The sequence below is a fragment of the Saccopteryx leptura genome, chromosome 10, assembly GCF_036850995.1.
Source record: "Saccopteryx leptura isolate mSacLep1 chromosome 10, mSacLep1_pri_phased_curated, whole genome shotgun sequence".
NCBI lineage: Eukaryota > Metazoa > Chordata > Mammalia > Chiroptera > Emballonuridae > Saccopteryx > Saccopteryx leptura.
This window is the reverse complement of record NC_089512.1, coordinates 6,982,059-7,007,608: the sequence shown is the minus strand read 5'-3', so window position 1 is coordinate 7,007,608 and position 25,550 is coordinate 6,982,059. Positions and strand designations below refer to the sequence as shown.

At 45.0% G+C, this 25,550-nt stretch overlaps 1 protein-coding gene and 1 non-coding gene across 6 annotated transcripts in view; one reads left to right on the top strand and one right to left on the bottom strand.

The window, feature by feature from the left end:
- Window positions 1-984: 984 nt before the first annotated feature.
- ARIH2 (ariadne RBR E3 ubiquitin protein ligase 2) overlaps window positions 985-25,550 on the top strand; it is a 70,937-nt gene continuing 46,371 nt past the window's right edge. The window contains exons 1-4 of one of the 5 annotated variants that reach the window (XM_066351790.1): window positions 986-1,148; window positions 2,325-2,359; window positions 9,819-9,880; window positions 11,095-11,437. In XM_066351790.1, the coding sequence (XP_066207887.1) occupies window positions 11,189-11,437 (249 nt within the window). In that variant the 5' untranslated portion in view covers window positions 986-1,148; window positions 2,325-2,359; window positions 9,819-9,880; window positions 11,095-11,188. Of the gene's footprint in view, window positions 1,149-2,324; window positions 2,360-9,818; window positions 9,881-11,094; window positions 11,438-25,550 lie in introns of those variants that run through there. The other 4 variants (XM_066351792.1, XM_066351789.1, XM_066351791.1 and 1 more) reach the window with 4 other exon arrangements.
- On the bottom strand, window positions 5,572-5,675 carry LOC136382665 (U6 spliceosomal RNA). The gene has a single exon (XR_010747291.1). It is a non-coding gene; the product is annotated as a U6 spliceosomal RNA (small nuclear RNA).

Sequence of the window (25,550 nt, the reverse complement as noted above, 5' to 3'; positions counted from 1 at the left end):
GCACAGCCCAGGCAGGACACTCTCTAACATCACCAGCTTCACACTGGTGTTTCTACTCGCGCAGCAGCAATTTGAGTGAACCTCTGTGGCGTTCTCTAGCCGTAACAGTTGAAAACAGGTCCTAAAAAGTAGTACAAGTCATAATTTGCACTTTCAATACAGTGTGGAAAAAATAAATGTGCAGCAAGGCAGTTAAGGTTCAGTCTTGCCTAACAGGTGGTGGCGCAGTGGGTACAGCGTCAAATGAACAACTATTGTATGTGTGATCCTTATCTGGACTGAGAATCAGGGCACCGAGACGTCCCCTGGCTCAGGGGCAGCTAGGCCAAGTCCTCAAAGCGTGGGCGTAAGGAAGAGCCTCCAGGCAGATCCAAGGCCCTGCTCTCCTTCATCCAGCCAGGAGCTGGCAAACAACAGTCCTTTATCCACGCCAGGGACGTCAATGTATTATCACCGCACCCAACATCTGAGTGCAAATTCTGAGGCGAGGAGTCCATCACAAAAAGGCTGGTTAAAAATATCTGGGCCCTGGTGGCGCTGCTCACTGGATAAGACATCCACCCCGCGCCCCAGGTCGAGGTTGCAGTTGGATCCTCGGTCAGGCACCTACAAGAAGCAATCAATGAGTGCACAACTAAATGGAACTGAGTGGAAGAGAGAGTTGATACTTCCCTCTCTCTCCTCCCTTCTCTCTCTCTCTCTCTCTCTCTCTCTCCCTCTCAAACCAATGGAAAAAAAAATCCCGAACCCGGTGCTGGTAGCCGAAAGCCGGAAGCGAGGCCGGGACCACGCTCTAGTAAGCCCAGCCCTCTCCCTTGCGGCCTCCCTCATCCCTCCGAGCCGGGCACACCCAGGTCAAACTCAGAGACCCAGGGCTGGGCTACAACCAACCCTCTCCTCAAGGACGCGATCACCCAGCGCCTGCCCCCGACCCTGGCGACCGCCGGTCGACCCTGGACCGGAAGTGACGCAAACGCGCCGAGCACTTCCGGAGTTGTAGAGATCGCTCTGCCGGAGGAAGCAGCGCGGGCCTTGACCCGCTTAGGCCTGCTGTCGCCGTCGCTGCCGCCGCGCCTGGGTCCAATCCCTGTCCAGCCTGACTCGGTCTGTCCTGCTGGGGCTCAACGGCCGTGGGACCGAGGCTCCTGGTAAGTGTGAAGAGCGAGCTGCGGCCTTGTTTACCCGGCCGGCCGGGGAGGGGGTGGGCTCGCCGTCCGCCTCCAAGCCCGGCCGGGGCTCCGCCTTCGTCGCCGCCCGCGAGGCCCCCGCTCCCCGGCAGCGGGTACGGGTCTTAGCTCCCGCCGCCGTCTGTGGAGGGGCGGCTGAAGAATCCGGCGGAGGGGAGCGAGCGGGCGGGCGCCCGGCCTCTCCGTTTTTCCTCTGCTCAACGCCTCTCGAGTTCGCGGAGAGGTCGGAGGCCAGCGCCTCTGACCGACCGGCGGCGGCGCAGCTGGGCCCTCCGCAGCGGGCGCCGGGAAACGCGCCTCCTCCGGGGGCCCCACTCGGGTCACCGCCGGGAGCACCCGCAGAGCTGCCCGCGCGGTTAGTTGACGCCCGCCGGGGAAGGGTCCTCCAGTGCGTGGGTTCCGTGTCCTCGCTGCTGTCCCGGCGCCTGGGGAGGGACACGCGGCCCAGGCCTGCGTCGCCGCCTCCCAGGACGCCGCTTGGCTGGCTGGGGCTGGGGCCGAGGCCGAGGCCGCGGTGTTCTCGGGTGACTTCACCTAAGTCCTGATTGTTGTTTGCCATGTCCCGTGGAACTTTCTGCCGCAGTAGACATAGTCTATACCTTCGCTGTTAGTAGCGTGGCCACTAGCCATAAGTGGCCATTCAGAATTTGACTCAGGGTTAGTGCCATTGAAAAAACATTTTATTTTTTTAAAGACTTCATATATTCAATTTTCAGAAAGGAGAGAGAGAGAGGGAGAGAGAGAAAGAGGGGGGGGGGAGGAGCAGGAAGTATCAACTCCCGTTTGTGCCTAGACCAGGCAAGTCCAGGGTTTCGAACTGGCCATCTCAGTGTTCCAGGTCGACGCTTTATCTGACTGCGCCACCACAGGTCAGGCGAAAAAACAAATTTTAAATTGTATTTAGTTTTGAAGTTGAAATTTAAAAACCACACATGGCCATGGCTACCGTATTTGACAGCACAGTCATATAGTGTGGGGTTTTGAAACTTAAGTTTCTGGTTCATATTTTTTTGTGCTAACTAGTTTTTTTCAGAGAGGTAGACTTAGTTTTAAATGACCATTCAGGACTAAATGTTATGTCTGGAGTGTAAACATCGTTAGACTCACCAAAAAATCTCTGTTTTTGTCAACTTTCAGGTGAGAAGTCTTCAGTTTGGATCCTTTAGCCCAGGGTAGGTGTCAGGTTTCTGGCTCTGGAGGAAAATAATTATTTCTTACTTCTTTTCTGTCTGGAATGTAGGAATAATATTGAACATATAAGGAAATCAAAGTGCTGTCATAGCCTGACCAGGCGGTAGCGCAGTGGATAGAGCATCGCACTGGGATGCTTAGGACCCAGGTTCGAGACCCCGAGGTCTCCAGCTTAAGCACGTGCTCATCTGGTTTGAGCAAAGCTCACCAGCTTAGACCCAAGGTCGCTGGCTTGAGCAAGGGGTTACTCGGTCTGCTGAAGGCCCATGGTCAAGGCACGTACGAGAAAGCAATCAATGAACAACTAAGGCAGGGGTTCCCAAACTACGGGCCCCCTGAGGTCATTTATCTGGCCCCTCCCCTGCACTTCCAGAAGGGGCACCTCTTTCATTGGTGGTCAGTGAGAGGAGCACATTGACCATCTCATTAGCCAAAAGCGGGCCCATAGTTCCCATTGAAATACTGGTCAGTTTGTTGATTTAAATTTACTTGTTTTTTATTTTAAATATTGTATTTGTTCCCGTTTTGGTTTTTTTACTTTAAAATAAGATATGTGCAGTGTGCATAGGGTTTTGTTTTTTTTTGTATTTTTCTGAAGTTGGAAACAGGGAGGCAGTCAGACTCCAGCATGCGCCTGACCGGGATGCCCACCAGGGGCAATGCTCTGCCCATCAGGGGCCTCGCTCTGTTGCAACCAGAGCCATTCTAGTGTCTGAGGCAGAGGCCACAGAGCCATCCTCAGCGCCCGGGCCAACTTTGCTCCAATGGAGCCTTGGCTGTGGGAGGGGAAGAGAGAGACAGAGAGGAAGGAGAGGGGGAGGGGTGGAGAAGCAGATGGGCGCTTCTCCTGTGTGCCCTGGCTGGGAATCGAACCCAGGACTCCTGCATGCCGGGCCGACGCTCTACCACTGAGCCAACCTGCCAGGGCCCATAGGGATTTGTTTATAGTTTTTTTTATAGCCGGCCTTCCAGTGGTCTGAGGGACAGTGAACTGGCTCCCTGTGTAAAAAATTTGGGGACCCCTGAACTAAGGTGTCGCAACGAAAAACTGATGATTGATGCTTCTCATCTCTCTCCGTTCCTGTATGTCTTTGACTCTAGCTGTTTCTGTAAAAAAAAAAAAAGTGTGTCATCGGTTCTGTTACTAAGGTGATAACATACTGGCCTTTTTAAGCGATATCAGCACTCTTCCAAGTAGAATAGGGATATTTATTTATTATTTATTTATTTATTTATTTATTACAGAGATAGAGAGTGAGTCAGAGCGAGGGATAGACAGGGACGGAGAGAGATGAGAAGCATCAATCATTAGTTTTTCATTGCATGTTGCAACACCTTAGTTGTTCATTGATTGCTTTCTCATATGTGCCTTGACTGCGGGCCTTCAGCAGACCGAGTAATCCCTTGTTGGACCCATTGACCTTGGGTTCAAGCTGGTGGGCTTTTGCTCAAACCAGATGAGCCCACGCTCAAGCTGGCGACCTTGGGGTCTCGAACCTGGGTCCTCTGCATCCCAGTCCGACGCTCTATCCACTGCGCCTCTGCCTTGTCAGGCTAGAATAGGGATATTTAACTTTGCAAAGATTGAAAATTGTTTATTTAAATCTGAACCTAGAACACCAGTAAGTATGAAATGGCGTCCTCTTTTTTCAGGTTCCCCTGTAGGAGGGGATCCAGAAGTTTGCCTCTGCTTCTTGACTAGTTGGTGAGAAGCCTGGGCAACCTCAGTCCAAATCTTAGGGAGGAATTCAGAGAAAGTGAAAAAAGCCTGCTCTTTTGTTGTGAATCTGGAGGTAACTGTGCATAGAATTGGCTCTCTGGGAGAGTGATGAGGAGTGATCATTCACCTTGGGCCGTGAATCTGGTGGAAGTATGATCCTGGGCTCTCGTTGCCAGTGGTGTGATCCTGGGCAAGTTACTTAACCTTTTTGAATCCTAGCTTCCTCATTTGTAAGGAGAAAATAAGCCACTGTATAGGGTTGTGAAGATTTACTGAGAATGAGTCTGACCTGAAATTATTGGTAGTGACATATTGTAGCTAGGAGCAATATATTTTTTTAATTTTTATTTATTCATTTTAGAGATGAGAGAGAGAGATAGAAGAGGGGAGGAGCAGGAAGCATCAACTCTCATATGTGCCTTTACCAGGCAAGCCCAGGGTTTTGAACCAGCGACCTCAGCGTTCCAGGTCGATGCTTGATCCACTGCGCCACCACCAGTCAGGCTAGGAGCAATATTAATATATTCTGTTTGCCTGGTAACTGGTATCTTATATAAAAATACAAGTAAAAGGCCCTGGCCTGATAACTTGGTTGGTTAGAGCATTGTCCTGAAGCAGGGAGATTTTTTTTGTGAGACAGAGGGATAGATAGGGACAGACAGACAGACAGGAACAGAGATGAGAAACATCAGTCATCAGTTTTTCGTTGCGACACCTTAGTTGTTCATTGATTGCTTTCTCATATGTGCCTTGACCGCGGGCCTTCAGCAGACCGAGTAACCCCTTGCTCAAGCCAGCGACCTTGGGTCCAAGCTGGTGAGCTTTGCTCAAACCAGATGAGCCTGTGTTCAAGCTGGCGACCTTGGGGTCTCGAACCTGGGTCCTCCACACCCCAGTTCAACACTCTATCCATTGCGCCACCGCCTGGTCAGCGAAGCAGGAAGATTGCCGGTTCGTTTCCGGTTTAGGGTATATGCAGGAACAGATTGATATTCCTGTCTCTCTCTCGCTCTCTCTCTTTCTTCCTCTCTCTCAAATTAATAAAATAAACATTAACAAAAATCGTACGACCTATTAAAAAATACAAGTAAAAGAAAAAAGTTTTTTTAAAAAAATCAACTGTTCCTCTATCTCCTATTTTGGAAATTATCCTCCACAGCCACTGTTTGGACTTTGATTTTTTTTTTTTTTAAGCAGGCGAGAAGGTGGGGGAGGGGACAGACAGGGAGAGAGATGAGAAGCATCAACTCATAGTTGTGCCACTTAAGTTCATTGATTGCTTTCTCATATGTGCCTTAACCAGGGGCTTCAGCTGAGCCAGTGACCCCTTGCTCAAACCAGCGACCTTGGGCTTTAAGCCAGTGACCATGGGGTCATGTCTTTGATCTCACGTTCAAGCTGGCAAACTTGGGGTTTCGAACCTGGATCCTCAGCATCCCAAGCCAACGCACTATCCATTGTGCCAGCAGGCAAAAAAATATGAAATGTTTCACAAATTTGCATGTCATTCTTGTGCATGGGCTATACTAATCTCTGTATTGTTCCAATTTTAGTATATGTACTGCTGAAGTGAGCACAGACTTTGATTTTTATTTAGTATATATTTTTCTGGGTGTTTGAAAGTTGTAAGTTCTGGTTTTCCAAGAAATCTTAAAGGATAAAGAAATAGACAAAATTTCTAATTCAGTAACCAAAAAAGTAGTAGTGTTTACTTAGTCTTGGATAGTGAGATCTGTATCTCTGAGGAAATCAGGTGGTCCTTGAGCATGTCAGAAGAAAGGTGGGGAGTGAGTGTTAATATTGCCTAGTGACATCCTGTAGGGCAGTGGTCCCCAACCCCGGGGCCGCAGACCGGTAGCGGTCCGTGGGCCATTTGGTACCGGTCCGCAGAGAAAGAATAAATAACTTACATTATTTCCGTTTTATTTATATTTAAGTCTGAACGATGTTTTATTTTTAAAAAATGACCAGATTCCCTTTGTTACATCCGTCTAAGACTCACTCTTGACACTTGTCTCGGTCACGTGATACATTTATCGGTTCCACCCTAAAGGCCGGTGTGTGAAAATATTTTCCTTTTTTTTTTTTTTTCCTTTCATTTTTCTGAAGCTGGAAACAGGGAGATACAGTCAGACAGACTCCCGCATGCGCCCGACTGGGATCCACCCGGCACGCCCACCAGGGGCGAAGCTCTGCCCACCAGGGGGCGATGCTCTGCCCATCCTGGGCATCGCCATGTTGCGACCAGAGCCACTCTAGCGCCTGAGGCAGAGGCCACAGAGCCATCCCCAGCGCCTGGGCCATCTTTGCTCCAATGGAGCCTTGGCTGCGGGAGGGGAAGAGAGAGACAGAGAGGAAAGCGTGGCGGAGGGGTGGAGAAGCAAATGGGTGCTTCTCCTGTGTGCCCTGGTCGGGAATCGAACCCTGGTCCTCCGCACGCTAGGCCGACGTTCTACCGCTGAGCCAACCGGCCAGGGCCAAAATATTTTCTGACATTAAACCAGTCTGTGGCCCAAAATAGGTTGGGGACCACTGCTGTAGGGAACATTAAAGAAAAAAAATTTTTTATTTTTAATTTTTTATTTCAAATTTTCCTTGTACCTGAACTGTCACCTTATTAAGAACTCAGGATACATACAACTCTGAAAAAGAAAAACAATTTATTTATCCAAGAGAGAAAAAAAACAACACTGAGGTGAGGGCCCTTGCCAGGTGGTTCAGTGAATAGAGTGTTGGCCTGGTGTATGGACATCCCGAGTTCGATTGTGATCAGGGCACACGAGAAGTGACCATCTGCTTCTATCCCCCTTTCTGTCTCCTTTCTCTCTTTCTTCCCTTCTTGCAGCCAGTGGTTTGATTGGTTCCAGTGTTGGCCTGGGTGCTGAGGATAGTTTGGTTAGTTTGAACATAGACCCCAGACTGGTTGCTGGGTGGATTCCATTTGGGGCACATGATGCAGGAATCTGTCTTACTATCTCCCTTCCTCTCACTTGAAAAAAATAAGGCCCTGGCCGGTTGGCTCAGTGGTAGAGCGTCGGCCTGGCGTGCGGGGGACCTGGGTTCAATTCCCGGTCAGGGCACATAGGAGAAGCGCCTGTTTGCTTCCCCACCCCACCCCCTCCTTCCTCTCTGTCTCTCTCTTCCCCTCCCACAGCCAAGGCTCCTTTGGAGCATAGATGACCCAGGCGCTGGGGATGGCTCCTTGGCCTCTGCCCCAGGCGCTAGAGTGTCTCTGGTCACGGCAGAGCGACCCCCCGGAGGGGCAGAGCATCGCCCCCTGGTGGGCAGAGCTTCGCCCCTGGTGGGCGTGCCGGGTGGATCCTGGTCGGGCGCATGCGGGAGTCTGTCTGACTGTCTCTCCCCGTTACCAGCTTAAGAAAAAAATAAATAGGAGAAAAGAAAATGCAGAAAAATGATAGGGAAAATGAATGAAACCAAACATTCTTTTATAAAAAGAAAAGAAAAGCCTGACCAGGCAGTGGCACAGTGGATAGAGCATTGGACTGGGATGCAGAGGACCCAGGTTCGAGACCCCAAGGTCGCCAGCTTGAGCGCGGCCTCATCTGGTTTGAACAAAAGCCCACCAGCTTGAACCCAAGGTCACTGGCTCCAGCAAGAGGTTACTCGGTCTGCTGAAGGCCCGCGGTCAAGGCACATATGATGAGAAAGCAATCAATGAACAACTAAGATGTTGCAACATGCAACAAAAAACGAATGATTGATGCTTCTCATCTCTCTCCGTTCCTGTCTGTCCCTGTCTATCCCTCTCTCTGACTCACTGTCTCTGTAAAATATAAATAAATAAAGTTAAAAAAAGAAAAGAAAAAAAACACTGATTTGTTGCTCCACCCATACATGCAGGTATTGGTTGATTTCCTCAGTGGAGGTGACTTTATAGTAAAAGTCCAGTTTTAAGTCAGTTACAATTTACTTTGTCAACACTTAGGATTGAACAATAGGAATAAAATGGTTGATTTTTAAACTGAAGGAGGGAATTGGGTATACATTTCCATCACCATTACCTTAGGTTAGATTGTGAGCTGTTTACTTTGAATACTTTCCTTTTTCTTTCTTTTTTTCTAAGCCCTGTAACTTGTCAATATAATTATGACACATAGATTTCTTTGAGACATATATGAAAATATAGTTGCTTGACCAGGCAGTGGCACAGTGAATAAAATGTCAGCATGGGATGCTGAGGACCCAGGTTTGAAACCTCCGGGGTCGGCGGCTTGAGCACGGGCTCACCAGCTTCAGTGCAGGGCTGCTGGCTTGAGTGTGGGGTCATAGACATGACCCCATGGTCACTGGCTTGAGCCCAGTGGTTACTGCCTTGAAACCCAAGGTCGCTTGAGCAAGGGGTCACCCTCTCTGCTGGGGCCTCCCCGCCCCCCAATCAGGGCACATATGAGAAAACTATCAATGAACAACTAAGGTGCTGCAACCAAGAATTGATGCTTCTCAGCTTCTCATCTCTCTCCCTTCCTGTCTGTCTGTCGTCCCCTCCCTTGCTAATATATATATATATATAGTTGACCTTGAACAACATGGGTATTAAGGGTACTGACCCCATGCACAGCTGAAAATATAGGCCTGGCCTCCTAGCTCAGTTGATTAGAATAGTGTTTCCCTAGCCAAGGTTGCAGGTGGGCTCTGACCCTGGTCAGGGCACATACAAGAGTCAACCAGTGAATGAATAATTAATTGAAACAACAAATCAATGTTCCTCTCCCTCTCTTCACTCTTTCTTCCTCCTCCCTTTCTCTCTCTCTAAAGAATAATAAGAAATCTATGTATAACTTTTGACTCCCCCAAAACTAAATGAATAGTATACTGTTGACCGATAACATAAACCATCAGTTAACATATATATATATATATATATTTTTTTTTTTTTTACAGGGACAGAGAGAGAGTCAGATAGAGGGATAGATAGGGACATACAGGAACGGAGAGAGATGAGAAGCATCAATCATCAGTTTTTTGTTGCGAAACCGTAGTTGTTCATTGATTGCTTTCTCATATGTGCCATGACCGTGGGCCTTCAGCAGACTGAGCAACCCCCTGCTCGAGCCAGTGACCTTGGGTCCATGCTAGTGAGCTTTCTGCTCAAGCCAGATGAGCCTGCGCTCAAGCTGGCAACCCCGGAGTCTCGAACCTGGCTCCTTCCGCATCCCAGTCCGACACTCTCCACTGCGCCTCCGCCTGGTCAGGCAGTTAACATATTTTGTATGGTACATGTATTATAACTGTATTATTACATTAAAGTGAGCAGGAGACAAGAAAATTTGAAGGGCCCTGGCTGTTAGTTTGTCCTGTTAGAGCATCGTCCTGAAACTATAAGGTTGCAGGTTTGACACTGGGTCAGGGCACATGTGGGAAGCAGACAAGGAATGTACAACTAAGTGGAACAACGAATGCTTCTTTCTTTCTCCCTATCCCTTTCTCCCTCCCTCCCTCTCTCTCTCTCTGTCTCTGTAAAAACAATCAATAAAAAAAGAGAAAATTGTAAGGAAGAGAAAATATATTTACAGTACTTGCTGAAAAAATTCACATATAAATGGACCCATGCAGTTCAGACCCATGTTCAAGAGGTGGCTGTAATTTCATAGTTACTCTGATCCCTTGCTGCTGTCCTTTTAAATGTTATTTTTTTTAAAAATGGCAAAGGTAGGGTACCAATTTAAAAATGTATAAATAGAGTTCTCTTTTCATTTTAGATGGAAACTATATGACGAAATATTTGGATGATATCTTCCTGAAAGATCTTCAAGGATTATAGGTATTTTTAATTTAGAAATTAATTTTTCTTCTAAAGGAAAAATACCATAGTTAAGTTCAGTTGTGAATTACTGGTTCTACCATAGAAAACAATTTGTTAAAAGTCAAATTGCAAATATTATATTTACTGTCTTGTGAATGTGATTTTTTAAAGTTGGGTATTTATAGTTAACATCACACTTAGATTCATTGGTTTTTAAGCATTTTATTGTGGCTCTATGGTCCTTTAGACTTGTTCCATATACAGTATACATGCAGATTTGATTGTATACGTTATTCACATACCATTCAATTCAAATGATTGTGCATTTTAAAGTTCTGTTAGTTTTTAGATTAAGTCATTATTTGAAATAGTACTTGTGCAGAGGTTAGTGGGTACTTGCCAAAATCTTCTTTGAGGTGAAATTATTACTTATGATTATTTTGCTCTCTCAGCTAGTGTTTTCTGTTCATTTATATGTAATTGAGTAACATTTTCAGTAACTGTTTTCATTTGAACTCCTTGCCCTATGTAGATTCTGATTTTCCCTAGCCTTGAACCTGCTAAGACAGAATATTACAGTTTTCCTTCACTATTAGGTCAGTTTCTTTGCCTCTGAGTACCCTTTTTAGAAGACAATTAAAACCCTGTAAGACTGAGTCAGTTAACTTTGCAGACTAGTGGAGGATGTTGAAGAACTATGTGGTTTATATTTTTTCTTTACTAACTATGCACCTGCTTTCCAGCTATTTCAGAGCAATGTCTGAAATAGCAATATTATTTTCCTAGATATTATAGTAGAAACTGTGCCCCTATTTATGTATTATCTATGTCACCACTAAGTGGGGCATGATTAGGAAAGAGATTTTTAACTTTGGTAGTTCAACCTTTAGGTTGCTTTTCCTTTGGGCATCCAGCTATGGAGATGTGCTTCCCTCTTAATGACTGACAAGCCCCTGGGAATTCGACAAATTGCCACAGGGCAGACAGGCTTTACTCTTTCATGCTAGGCCAGCCCTTCATGTGAAGTTACCATTGTCAGCCACTTCTGGCCCTCCAAGGAAGGGTTTCCCTTTGATAAACCTGGGCAGGAAAATGATGGTGAAGTAACCTGTATGAGACCCAAGTTGGAAATAAGCCATGTGGGGGTATGCCATTTTGATTCTTGAAAGATTCTGTTACAGTTTCTCACAATGAAAGTAACTAACACATATTTTTTTCTTTTTCTTCCTTAGAAGACAAAAACACTAATGCATTTGAGAAAGTGGTAAAGTTTGGGGGGAGGGGAAAACCCTGCTTTCCTGATTTGCAACTTGGCTGGATGCTAAGATGTCTGTGGACATGAATAGTCAGGGGTCTGATAGCAATGAAGAGGACTATGACCCAAATTGTGAAGAGGAGGAAGAGGATGAGGACCCCGGGGACATAGAGGACTATTACGTGGGAGTAGCCAGCGATGTGGAGCAGCAGGGGGCCGATGCCTTTGATCCTGAGGAATACCAATTTACCTGCTTGACCTACAAGGAGTCTGAGGGTGCTCTCAATGAGCACATGACCAGCTTAGCCTCTGTCCTAAAGGTGAGCAGTGTTTTCAATTCCAAGCGTAATCCCCCCAATGAAATCTAAATATGAGCTGTTGCTAACTAATGTTTCCTCCAGATTGATTGAATGGCCCTGTAATTTGAAACCATATTTGAGTATGTTGCATCATTTGGACACATTTGATGAATTTACTTTGTTTTCTAATAGTATATGCATATCTAAGACCCTCAGATTCCCAGACTGCTAAGAAATGAGAAAGGAGGGGTGAGGTGGTTTCAGGAAAGGTAGACCAGAAGCTCGTAGAAGCAGAACAGCACAGATGAACACTTGTTTAAGAAAGTGAGTCTTATAAAACTTTATTAGGTAAGATATGCTAAGTATTTTCAACACAACCATTTGTGAGTGACTGATAAATGTCTTGAGAAATTTCTAGATCCCTGGTTTGCCCTAAATAAGCAGTGCCTCTGGGCTAATGACCTCACTGGTGACTAATCTGATGTTGAGAGAAATCTTATAGCAATACTGATAAGAATAAAGTAAGTTCTCATAGCTTGTAGTTCACTGATTTGAGAGGGCTGTTAATACGGAAATTTTAAAGAATTAACAATGTTGGTTATTCCAGCAAGAACCTTATTTTTAACATTTAAACTAGCATGCTTTTCATTGTTCTGCACCTCAGGCCCATTATTGTCCTCACTATGTACATTTTGTAGTATGTAATATTACCCTAGTACATAATATACTTGTCTAGAAAACTATGTACTATGAATATTTTTATGGTTGGTTAGACAATTCCCAGCATATTTCTCTCTCCTCTAATATTGGCCATTATGTGGAAATGGGGACATTTTTCTTAACTGACTGTTTTTGCTGACCTTTTTTCAGGAACTATTATGTGGATTTTGTTGTCTGTTCAAATTGAAGGTCAGGGTACATTGGTGTGATTTTCACCAAATGATTCTTGTTGGTATTTAAATGGAAATAACTAGATGTGCTATGTATGGTTTCTGTAACGGTTGAGTAGGTTAGGGATTTTTTTCTCAGGTGGTCAGCAAAGGGTCATACCTTGGATTTAGATAATCATGGCTTTGTTAGCAACTAGCTAGAAGCTGATTGCTAGAGCTTTTTTGTGACTCATTTCTAGAAGTGATCACGGACCTCTTTTGTGCTCAGCAGAAAACTGGAGAATGGAGACCCGTTTGAACCTCTTGGTTTGGGATTTCTGCACCGTAGCTGTAGCAAAGCAGTTGGAACCTCTTTTTCGGAGGGCATTGCCCTAGTAGAAAAGAGGCATCAGGGTTCTTCCTCACCATGCACACCTCTCCCTATTTGGGAGAGGTCAGCTCGCTTCTTCTGCTTTAATCATATTGTCAGGTTATACACAGTGTTAGTATTTAAAATTTAAAAAGGAATTGTCAGGTGTGTGGCTATTTGTTGGACAGTATCAATTAACTAAACTCATCAGAATGTTTCCATCTCTGCATGGGAATTCTCAGTTTGTCAAGACTTATGCGCTCATTTTCCTACCCTGGTGGAGACAGCTGAGGGACCCGGGAAGCTCCCTTTCCATCTTTGTGTGTGTGTGGTAAAATATAACATAAAACTTACCATTTTACATCCTTATGAGGCTGGCATATGGTCAGCCCTCTCAGCCTTCTCTCCTTAGAAAGCCCTGATCACTTTTTAATATCCCAGGGCTCCTTCATAGTCTAGCTAGCTTGTGCTTTCCCCGAGCAAGCTTCCTTAAGAACCCGTAGAAAACAGTGGCTGTATCCTCCTTTGGTCTCAGTTTCCAGAGCTGTAAAACCCATATGTGTTAGATCATGTACTGCATTCTTTGAACTGCTTTATGTTATTTTACCTTTTCCACATATTTTTGCATTACTCCAAATAGATTATTACTTCTTAGAGAGCAAAAACTGCTTTATGCATTATCTCCCCCAGCATTCCTTTTACAGTGTTTCATCCATAGTAGGTATTCAATAATTTTTTGGATACCTGTAGATTTTGTCAGCTCTTGATGACATTAGCTGATGCTGATTTCCTTGTCACTACTGTATGTTCTGGCCCTTAAGATCCTGAAAAGAAGGAACAAAAATGAACTTGGAACAGAGATGAAGGAATAAAAAGAGATGGAAGAAAGTTGAAGCACAAGGAAAGAGTTTAAGAGAAAATGGGGCAAAAAGGAAAATAATCTGTGGAAATTTAGATGATACTAGAAGATAGGGTTTTTTTCTCCCTTTCCTAGACCTCACTGAGGATCATGTTAAGACCATTTTCTCTGTCGGGTTAGGCAGCAGGAATCCTGGCTCTTTGGTGGCTTGGCTGCACATAAAGGGACTCAGTGATGTTCTAAGTGGGTTGGAAATTTGACCAAAGAGGCTAGGCAGAAACAGCACGATGAAGAATAAAGAAGGAGGTCCTGGCCAGTGGTTCAGTGGATAGAGTGGTTCAGCTCAGTGTATGAACATCCCAGGTTCAATTCCTGGTCAGGGCACACTAGAGAAGCGACCATCTGCTGCCTCTCTCCCTCTCCCCTTTCTCTCCCTCTTCCCCTCCTGCAGCCAGTGGCTTCATTGGTTTGAATGTGGCCCTGGGCACCGAGGATAGCTCCACAGAAGTGTATCACCCTCAGGTGCTAAAAATAGCTTTGTACTCAAGCATTGGCCCCAGGTAGGGTTGCTGGTGGATCCCAGTCAGGATTCATGCTGAAGTCTGCCTAACTATCTCTCTTCCTCTCACCTACAAAAACAATAAAGAAGGAATCACACAATCTTCTTCTTTCAGACTGGCTAAAAACTAGCATTTTTATTTTTATAATAATTTTTGAGGCATAAGGGAGTAATTTAAGTGCTGAGTTGACAAAATAATATTCACAGGTCCTTTGGCTACTGTAGCTTTGCTGTTGCATGTCTCTCCATTAATGAGATCAATAGTGGTCATCCAGCCTTGACTAGGTGGTGGCGCAGTGGATAGAGCATCGGACTGGGATGTGGAAGACCCAGGTTCAAAAACCCAAGGTTGTCAGCTTGAGCCCAAGGTCACTGGCTTGAGCAAGGGGTCATTTGGTCTGCTGTAGTCCCCCGGTCAAGGCACACATAAGAAAGCAGTCAATGAACCCCGGTCAAGGCACACATGAGAAAGCATTCAATGAACAACTAAGATGCCGCAACGAAGAATTGATGCTTCTCATCTCTCTCCCTTCCTGTCTGTCCCTATCTGTCCCTCTCTCTGTCTTTGTTGCAAAAAAAACCACCAGAAAAACCCTGGTCGTCACCCAGATCACTACTGATTTTCCCCATTGGTCATGGTGCTATTTAAACAACTCTGTGACATACTGAGATATTTCATTCTTTCATATGATTTAGGGCTAGGCGCTATTTGCCTAGTAGGAAATGTGACAAGTGTATCGTTTAAAATTACAGTTTTGTGAAAAGTTGTCTTTGAACAAAGACTAAGTTTGAGGGGTGGCTTGAAAAATTTTCACTGTTACTCATGTCTGTGTTACTTGTTTTGAGTGTACTGGCCATTGCCTATGGATGAGCCATAATCTAGCATAAAGTTAATAAACCTTTTATTGTTTTTTTGGGATTTGATGTCTTATAAGTAGAAACACCCCAATTGTCTGGGACACTGAGCTTTTGGTTTAGTGAGGGCTTCTGCTGTGAGAAGGTAAGTTCCTGTATGAGTTCTGGGACTAGTCCATGACTGAGATCATTAATTGAGAAAGGAAGTGCCTGACCAGGTGGTGGCGCACTAGGATGTAGAGGACCCAGGTTCGAGACCCCGAGGTCTCCAGCTTGAGTGTGAGCTCAGTTTGGTTTGAGCAAAGTTCACCAGCTTGGACCCAAGGTCGCTGGCTCAAGCAGGGGGTCACTCAGTCTGCTGTAGCCCCCTGGTCAAGGCACATGTGAGAAATTGGTCAATGAACAATTAAGGAACCGCAGCGAAGAATTGATGTTTCTCATCTCTCTCCCTTCCTGTCTGTCTGTCCCTATCTGTCCCTCTTCTGACTCTCTCTCCCACAAGAAAAAAAAAATAATTGAGACTGGAAGTGCCTCGAAAATCAGATCAAGGGCTGAGGATAGACAACAAGGAAAATACATATCTGTTATTGGGGTGAATCTACTATTCAGATAATGGCAAAACAAGAAACATTTTGAGAATGAGCTGACTTTGTACACAAATGTAATTAATGGTCATGAGAGATGAGATGATTGCCAAGTGAAATACTGTGTTGTGCCTGACCTGTGGTGGTGCAGTGGATAAAGCGTCGACCTGGAAATACTGAGGTTGCCAGTTCGAAACCCTGGGCTTGCCTGGTCAAGGCACATATGGGAGTTGATGCTTCCAGCTCCTCCCCCCCTTCTCTCTCTCTGTCTTGCCCTCTCCTCTCTTAAAAAAAAAAAAGTACTGTGCTGTAGGAAGGGAAAACTTGACAGATATTTTTAGCAGCCATATATGAGTCTAAAGAAAACAAAGTTACTCTTTTCATATTGCATTTATTTTTACATAAAACTTATACAAAATTATTTTATTTTTGTTATAGATGAGAGAGGCCCTTTCTGATAATAACAGGTATTTTTTTGGGGGGGTGGGGAGACAAGAAGGGAGAGAAAGGGTGAGAGGCATAAACTCATAGTTGCTTTCACTTTAGTTGTATATTGATTGCTTCTCATACATGTCTTGACCAGGGCCAGGCTGGTGAGGTTTGGGATGTCGTGGACAATCCTTCCTCACAAGCCAGCAACCCTGCTCTGACAAGCCCACACTAAGAGCCAGCAACCTCTGGGATTCGAACTGGCAACCTCAGCGTTGTGGTTGATGCTTTATCCATTGCGCCACCACCAGTCAGGCATAACAGGCTTTTTAATTTTTTTTAAGTTTATTGATTTTAGTGAGAGAAGAAAGAGAGAGACAGAAACATTAATTTGTTTCTGTATGTGCCCTGATGGGGGATCCAACTGGCAACCTCTGTGCTTTGGGATGAAGCTCTAACCAACCAACCTATCTGGCCAGGATAATAAAAGGCATTTTTAATACAGTATGTGCAATGGTTGGCCAAGGACAATTTTGCCTTTCATTGAATCTTATTAGTCCTGTTCCATGAAACTCATGAAGCATTTGCTATCAAGCTGTTCAGGAAAGGGCTCAATCATGGTAAAGCCCCAGACTGAACCCAGGTGGCTTTCCTTAATCTTTGGCCAGAATGTCAGCTGCATTGTGTGCTCCTCTCAGCAGCACATTAGGGGTGTAGAAAGGAGAACGAAGTGTTATACTGGTCCCCACCCAGTTGCTTTTGAAGGGAGAAGAGATAGTTTACTTTGGGCTAGACCTGGCTGAGATTTTGCTGATGGAAGAACGTTGAAGGTGTGGTAGAAGGGCAGTGCAGGTAACCAAAGTCCAGACCCTGTGGTTTGATAAACATGAGAGTAGAAAAGGTACCTCTGGGCTGGAGTGGGAGACTAAGATGTACAGGTAAAAAGAATGAAATGTGGAGGGTCATGAATGCAATCTGCAAGTGTTGTAACTATTGGAAGGAAGGAGTAGGTGGGTTTTTTTTCGTATTTTTCTGAAGTTGGAAACGGGGAGGCAGTCAGACAGACTCCCGCATGCACCCGACCGGGATCCACCTGGCACATCCACCAGAGGGTGAAGCTCTGCCCACCTGGGGCGTTGTTCTGTTGCAACCAGAGCCATTCTAGCACCTGAGGCAGAGGCCATGGAGCCATCCTCAGCTCCTGGGCCAACTTTGCTCCAATGGAGCCTTGGCTGTGGCAGGGGAAGAGAGAGACAGAGAGGAAAGAGAGGGGGAGGGGTGGAGAAGCAGATGGGCACTTCTCCTGTGTGCTCTGGCTGGGAATCGAACCCTGGACTCCTGCACGCCAGGCCAATGTTCTACCACTGAGCCAACCGGCCAGGGCAATTTTTTTTTGTTTGTTTGTTTCTTGAGAGAGGGAGAGAGATGAGAAGCATCAATTTGTAGCTGCATCACTTTAGTTGTTCACTGATTGCTTTCTCGTATGTGGCTTTACAGAGGGTGTGGGCTCAAGCTGAGCCAGTGACCCTTTGCTCAGGCCAGCAACTATGGGATTATGCCGATGATCCCATGCTCAAGCTGGTGACCCTGCGCTCAAGCTGATAAGCCTGCTATCAATCCTGCAACCTCGGATTTTGAACCTGGGATCTCAGCATCCTAGGTCGAGGCTCTATCTACTGCACCACCACCAGTCAGGCAGTAGGAATTGATTTTTTATTTTTATTTATTCATTTTTAGAGAGGGGGGGGGAGAGAGAGGGGGGAGAGAGACAGAGAGAGAGAAGGGGGAGGAGCTGGAAGCATCAACTCCCATATGTGCCTTGACCAGGCAAGCCCAGGGTTTCGATCCAGCGACCTCAGCATTTCCAGATTGACACTTTATCCACTGCGCCACCACAGGTCAGGCGGAATCGATTTTTTTAAACTTCAGAGCTGAACTGCGCTGCTTCTCAAGCCAGATAGCTTGGTTGGTCAGACCATCATCCCGAAAGAGGTTGCTGGTTTGATCCCTGGTCAGTGTGCATACAGGAACACACATTCCTGTTCCTCTCTTGCTCTCTCCCTTCTCTCTAAAACCAATAAAAGCAAACAGACAAACAAAAGAATGAACTTGGATCCTTACCTTAAAAAAAATAAAAGGGAATCTAGTATTTGTTGGTCAACAAAATATGACAGCAAAATGTCATAAGATTCTTTTGTGAATCATTAATTCCTTTGTGGGTGAATCATAATGAGTTTTCAGGACTACTGACTGGTTTTTTTTTTTAGAGATTTATTTATTTAATTTTTAAAAATTTTTTACAGAGATAGAGAGAGTCAGAGAGAGGGATAGATAGGGACAGTCAGACAGGAACGCAGAGAGATGAGAAGCATCAATTATCAGTTTTTCATTGTGGCATTTTAGTTGTTTATTGATTGCTTTCTCATATGTGTGTGCCTTGACCGCGGGCCTTCAGCAGACCGAGTAACCCCTTGCTCAAGCCAGAGACCTTGGATCCAAGCTGGTGAGCTTTTGCTCAAAGCAAATGAGCCCGTGCTCAAGCTGGTGACCTTGGGGTCTCGAATCTGGGTCCTCCGCATCCCAGTCCGACACTCAATCCACTGTGCCACTGCCTGGTCAGGCTAGAGTTTTATTTATTGATTTTAGAGAGAGAGAGAGAAATGAGGGAGTAGGAGGAGCAGGAAGCATCAACTAGAGAGAGGGAAAAGTGGGAAGCATCAACTTGTAGTAGTTGCTACTTGTATGTGCCTTGACCAGACAAGCCCAGGGTTTCTAAATGTAACCTCAGCGTTCCAGATTGATGTGTTATCCACTGCGTCACCAGAGGTCAGACTCAGGACTTCTGACTCTTTAAGTGCAGAAGCCTTCATAGTAGCAATTTCAAAATAACCTGGTTTCTATGCATTTGTCATTTGTAACGAGCAGTTGATGTTCGTAATGCAAAGTACGTTATATTTAGCCTTTCTCTTAAGTGGCACCGAGTTTTTATATACTATCTGAAAATGACTTAAATTTTATTAAACAACTTTTTTATATTCTGATGTAGTTGAATTTTAAGACTTGTTTTTATTTATATATTTATTAAGTAATGGTGTTGTTTTTTTGTTGCTGTTTATGGGAAAGTATCTTTAAACTGAGCATCTAACAGTGTTTGTGTTCTGAGCAGCCATCTGATTTCTATTTTTGTGGTCTGATGTCAGGTTTCTTTGCATGCCTGTACCTTAGTAGAATCTAGATTAAATTCCTGTGTTCCAAATAGTTGGTTATTAGTGGGTGTGTTGACATACGTCATGATGCTATAGTCTGGAAGTCTGACTAGTGTTTTACTGATGTATAAATTTATTTTTAAAAGAGAGATGATACATGTCCAAAGTGACATTGAGAATTGCCTAAGTACAACTTGTGCTAGTTTTCCCTGTCTTGCCAGCTTACGAAGGTTATTGTCATCATTGACTTTGTTGCTCACTGTGCTTGGCCCACACACAACATGCTCACCGCCTTCCAGAAAAGAAGCTCTTCGTCAGAGTCAAGGCCAGCTTTCATTCTAGTCTTTCTGTTGTGCTTTCATACTACCTTAGGAACCATGTAAACCAGTGTGATCAACGGGTGAGTCTAATCCCACACTTGTATCCCAATCCTGAATTTATTTATATTTCAATTTTGTTACTGATGTTACTGCAGTTTTAAAGAAAGAATATCATTCATAATCCGTTAACCTAAAAAAAATTTCTTCCTTGTTTATTATCTTTCAGGTTTTGTTCTTATTCATACATAATATTATTGTGCGGCAGTTCATTTATCCACTCAACCAATATTATTGGGTACCTTCTATGTGCCAGGTACTGAAAAAACAGCTGTGAACAAAATAGACAAAAATCCCTATCCCGCCCCTGGCTGTTTGGCTCAGTGGTAGAGCGTCAGTCTGGCATGCAGGAGTCCCGGGTTCGATTCCTGGCCAGGGCACACAGGAGAAGCGCCCATCTGCTTCTCCACCCTTCCCCCTTTCCTTCCTGTCTCTCTTCCTCTCCTGCAGCCGAGGCTCCATTGGAGCAAAAGTTTCCCCGGGAGCTGAGTGAGGATGGCTCTGTGGCCTCTGCTTCAGGCGCTAGAATGGCTCTGGTTGCAGCAGAGCAATGCCCCAGATGGGCAGAGCATCGCCCCTTGGTGGGCATGCCGAGTGGATCCCGGTTGGGCGCATGTGGGAGTCTGTCTGACTGCCTCCCTGTTTCCAACTTCAGAAAAATACAAAAAAAAATCCCTATCCTGGTCGACATTCAAGTCTAGTAATCATATACATATATTTTCATGTATATTTCAAACATATCCCGATTTTTACTTCATTGTCATAGATTAATTTAAAAAAAATTTTTTTCCATTAATTTCGGAGGGGGAAGGAAGGCGGGGGGAGAGAGAGAGAGAGAGAGAGAGAGAGAGCAAAGCATCAATTTGTTATTCCACTTAGTTGTTCCATTTACCTATGTACACATTGATTACTTCTTGTACATGCCCTGACCGGGGATCAAACCTGCAACCCTGGCGTATCGGGGCAACACCCCAACCAACTGAACTATCTGGCCAGGGCCTAAGAGGTTATATAGTAGACCATCTTTTTATTGAACTGTAATTTGCTTAAACTTTCCACATTGGGTATTTAGGTGAATGCTTATGTATTATAGTTACTAGGAAATGATTATATTGTTGGGAGCATTTTTATGGAATGTGGCCTTCGTGTTTGTTGGGACATGGCCAGAGCCTTGGCTAGTAGTAGTCACATGATTGAGTTCCAGTCCCTTTTCTGCCATTTAATATAATATGACCTTGGGCAAATTCCTCAACATCTCTAAACTTTCGTTATCTCATCTATAGACTAATGATAATAACACCTCCTTCGCCCTGGCTGGATGGCTCAGTGGTAGAGTGTCGGCCTGGCGTGCAGGAGTCCCAAGTTCGATTCCCGGCCAGGGCACACAGGAGAAGTACCCATCTGCTTCTCCACCCCTCCCCCTCTCCTTTCTCTCTGTCTCTCTCTTCCCCTCCCACAGCCAGGGCTCCATGGGAGCAAAGTTGGCCCGGGCACTGAGGATAGCTCCATGGCCTCTGCCTCAGGCGCTAGAATGGCCCTGGTTGCAACAGAGCAACACCCCAGATGGGCAGAGCATTGCCCCCTGGTGGGCATGCTGGGTGGATCCCGGTCGGGCGCATGCGGGAGTCTGTCTGACTGCCTCCCCGTTTCCAACTTCAGAAAAATACAGAAAAATAAATAAATAACACTTCCTTCACAGCATTAAATGAGATAGTGCCTGGCACAGGAGTGTTTGAACAAATACTTGGTCATGGTGGAGGAAGGGCAAGAGAACAATGGGTATGTTGTTTTCACATATTTGCTGTGGTTCCTTAAAACACTTTCTCAGGATTATGTACTTTGAGTCATAGGGTAGGAGCTGCATGAAGGAAGGTTCTAGGTTACAAATTGCTGACTGATGTCTCTGAGTGTACATGTGGTAGTTGGGTTGTGTACGTTGGACTCTTTTGCTTTCATCTGGAGCCTCTGGTACCCTTCTCCTGAGGCCCACTAATAAGAAAAGTAAAAATTATGCAAAATAATTTTTAATTGGAACCAGGAAAAGGATACAGGGATATGTGGCCTGTCTGTTGTTCCTGCATTTCTGGTTGACTACAGTGTTTGGTTTTGTTTCTTATGTTGGCAACACTACTTAATAAAGTGTTTAGTTGATGTTAGGGTCCTTGTTATTGAGGCATCCCCCTTATTTCGACTTCTGCTTTGTCTCAGTTTCTCTCTCTCTAATTTCTGTGCCCTAAAGAGGTAAGAGTTGGAGGAAAGATTTGAGAAAGGCACATTGAGACAGCAGAAAGCTTATGTTGCTCTTTCAGAAATATGTCTGCCCTGTGGCTTAGTTACTTAGACTGACATGAATTGTCAGAATTTATAGCTTATATTGCATCCTCTTTTCATTTTTTTTTTAAGTGAGAGAAGGCGAGATAGAGAGGCAGAGTAGCATGAGACCATATCGGTCCATTTGGCAACCCCCGTCTGAAGCCAGTGCTTGAATCAACCAAACTATCCTCAGCTCCTGAAGCTGATGCTTGGACTAGTCCAGCCACTGGCTGTGGGAGGAGAATAGAGAGACAAGGGGGAGAGGGAGAGGAAGAGAAGCAGATGGTCGCTTCTTATGTGTGCCCTGATCGGGGATCGAACCTGGGACATCCATATGCTGGGCCGACTCTCTGTCCACTGAGCAAACCAGTCAGGGCTGTTTTGTTCTCTTTTCTTTGAACTGTTACAAACATTTATAAACACAAACTGATTTACTGTGATAACCACAAGTTATCAACCATAAATAGAGCAAAATATAAGCAGGATGAGTGAAAGGTTTGTTTGGAGGTTTTAACAGGAAAGCAAAATTGTTTTTATAATTGTGAACAAAGAATGGCCCCTATATCTGAGAAGATCACTCTCTTTGACTAGCAGTTTCTTTTCTGGCCAGTACTTGCTTTACCCACTCTCATTTACCCCTTATTTTAGGCTTTTACCAGTCTGTTTCATGCTCTCACCATCATTTTCCAGAGTCTGTATTTAACCTTGCCTCCTTTTATATTTTTTTCTTGCATAATAGTACCTAGCAAAATGCCTGGTTATGTTTTGTTCTCAGTAAGTATTGCTTATTGTCTATCTGATTGTGTAAGCCCAGTCAATACATGCAAAAGTTAAGAATGATCCCCAAAGTTCTGTTTCTGTATGTTGCTATTTGTAAACAGAGGATATACTTGTCAAAGGCCTTTCATGAGACCAGCTGACTTCTTAGTAGAGATAGGATATACTTAATAGATGTGTGGTTCCCAGCTTTGGATGCATGTCAGAATTAGCTTTGGTAGTTCCAATACAGGAGCCTGAACTTCATGCAGATGTAATGAAACAGACTTTTAAGAGGTGAGGTGAAGTACAGTATTTTACAATATATTCATGTGAAAGTACAAAAAAAAAATTTTTTTTTTAATTTTTATTTATTTTTTACAGAGACAGTGAGTCAGAGAGAGGGATAGACAGGGACTGACAGACAGGAATGGAGAGAGATGAGAAGCATTGATCATTAGTGGGTTTTTTTTGTATTTTTCTGAAGCTGGAAACCGGGAGAGACAGTCAGACAGACTCCCACATGCGCTCGACCGGGATCCACCCGACACGCCCACCAGGGGGCGACGCTCTGCCCACCAGGGGGCGATGCTCTGCCCCTCCGGGGCGTCGCTCTGTTGCGACCAGAGCCACTCCAGCGCCTGGGGCAGAGGCCAAGGAGCCATCCCCAGCGCCCGGGCCATCTTTGCTCCAATGGAGCCTCGCTGCGGGAAGGGAAAAGAGAGACAGAGAGGAAGAAGAGGGGGAGGGGTGGAGAAGCAGATAGGCGCTTCTCCTGTGTGCCCTGGCCGGGAATTGAACCCGGGACTTTTGCATGCCAGGCCGATGCTCTACCACTGAGCCAACCGGCCAGGGCCTTGATCATTAGTTTTCATTGCGCGTTGCAACACCTTAGTTGTTCATTGATTGCTTTCTCATATGTGCCTTGACTGCGGGCCTTCAGCAGACCGAGTGACCCCTTGCTTGAGCCAGCTACCTTGGGTTCAAGCTGGTGGGCTTTTCCTCAAACCAGATGAGCCCGCACTCCAGCTGGAGAACTCGGGGTCTCGAACCTGGGTCCTCTGCATCCCAGTCCGATGCTCTATCCACTGCGCCACTGCCTGGTCAGGCTACAAAAAAAAAAAAAGGAAAGTTATTTAGGAGGGAGGAGTGTATCCTTTCTTTGGCTGTTGAAAGGATGTGTCCAACATTTAGAGTGTACTGTTTGTAAGCAGAGTGGGAGTAGGATATCTACTACCCAGCTACTCAAGTTGAATAAGTTTCCTGTAGCATTTTTATTTCCTCCCTCCCTCCCTTCCTTCCCTTCTCCCCCCCTCCCCCCTCCCTCTCCTCCCTTCTGTCATTTTTTAGGTGAGAGTAAGGGAGATACCAAGGCAGACTTCCGCATGCACCCCGCCTGGCAACCCCAACTAGGACCAGTGTTCAAGTACTAAGCTATTTTTAGCAACGGAGGCTGATGTTTTCCAACAGAGCTATCCTTAGTGCCTGGGGCCACGCTTGAACCAATCAACTGGCTGCAGGAGGGGAGGGGGGCGAGAAGCAGATGGTCATTTCTGTGTGCCCTGACCAGGTATCCAACCTGGGATGTGCATACACCAGGCCGATGCTCTATCCACTGATACACCAGCCAGAGCCTTATTTATTTGTTTATGAGAGAAATTGGAAGAGAGAGAGGGTGACAAGCATCAACTCGTAGTTGTGTTCACTTTAGTTGTGCATTAAATGCTTCTGAGAGAGGGTGGAGAGAGAGATTGAGAAGCATCAACTCACAGTTGTATTCACTTTAGCTGTACATTGAGCTTTTCCTTTGTACCTAAACCTGGGCCATGCCAGTGTTTCCTTGCTCAAGCCAGTGACCTTGGGCTTTTCATGCCAGTGATCGATCTTTTGGGCTCTAACTGGCGAGCTTTGGGTTCATGTAGACCAGTGGTAGTCAACCTGATCCCAGCACTCACTAGTGGGCGTTCCAGCTTTCATGGTGGGCGGTAGCAGAGCAACCAAGGTATAAATAAAAAGATAGATTTTACTATAGTAAGTTGTTTTATAAAGATTTATTCTGCCAAACAGCGAAAATCCGACATAAAGTACTTGGTAAAATAAGTAGTTATTATATGCTTTAACTTGCTATAACTCTGCTTTATAAATTTTATAAAGTAAAGTTACTTCCCTAATTTATAAATCATTGCTGTGGAACCAATGGGTGGTTAGAAAATTTTACTACTAACAAATACAAAAGTGGATGGTAGGTATAAAAAGGTTGACTACCCCTGATGTAGACAATCCCCTGCTTAAGCCAATGACCCTGTTTTGACGAGTCTGTGCTCAGAGCCATGACCTCTGGCTTTTGAACCAGCGACCTCAGCATTCCGGGTCAGTACTTTATCCACTGCACCACTGCTGGTCAGGCATATTTTTAATGTTTAAGTGTATCTTCGTATTTTCATTGATCATCAGGATAAAAGTGACGTCTTACGTCCATGTTGCCCATGTTGATAATGAGTAGCTGGAAAAATGGCTAATAGTGTCTGCAATCATAAATACAATGCGAATTTAAAAAAAATTTTATTTGTTGATTTTAGTGAGAGAGGAAGAAGGCAGGGACATTGACTTCTTTACTTATTTATGCATTTGTTGGTTGATTCTTGTATGTACCCTGACCAGGGTTTGAACACACAAGCTTGGTGTACCAGGACAATGTTCTGACCAACTGAGCTACCTGGCTAGGGCACAATGTGAATGTTTTAAAAGTTGAGAATTTTATGACACTGTAGTAGAAAAGGTCAAATCTTTTTTGCTAGCTTATTAATATTGGCTCTTGCTTCAAAATGATTTGCTACCCTCACATACCTTTGTCCTGCTTCCATTCATTTTTACTTGTTTGGTAGTCAGATGTCTGTAGCAGTTTTATTAATGTAAGAGCCAAAAACTGGAAGCAGCCCAAATATCCACAGATGAAT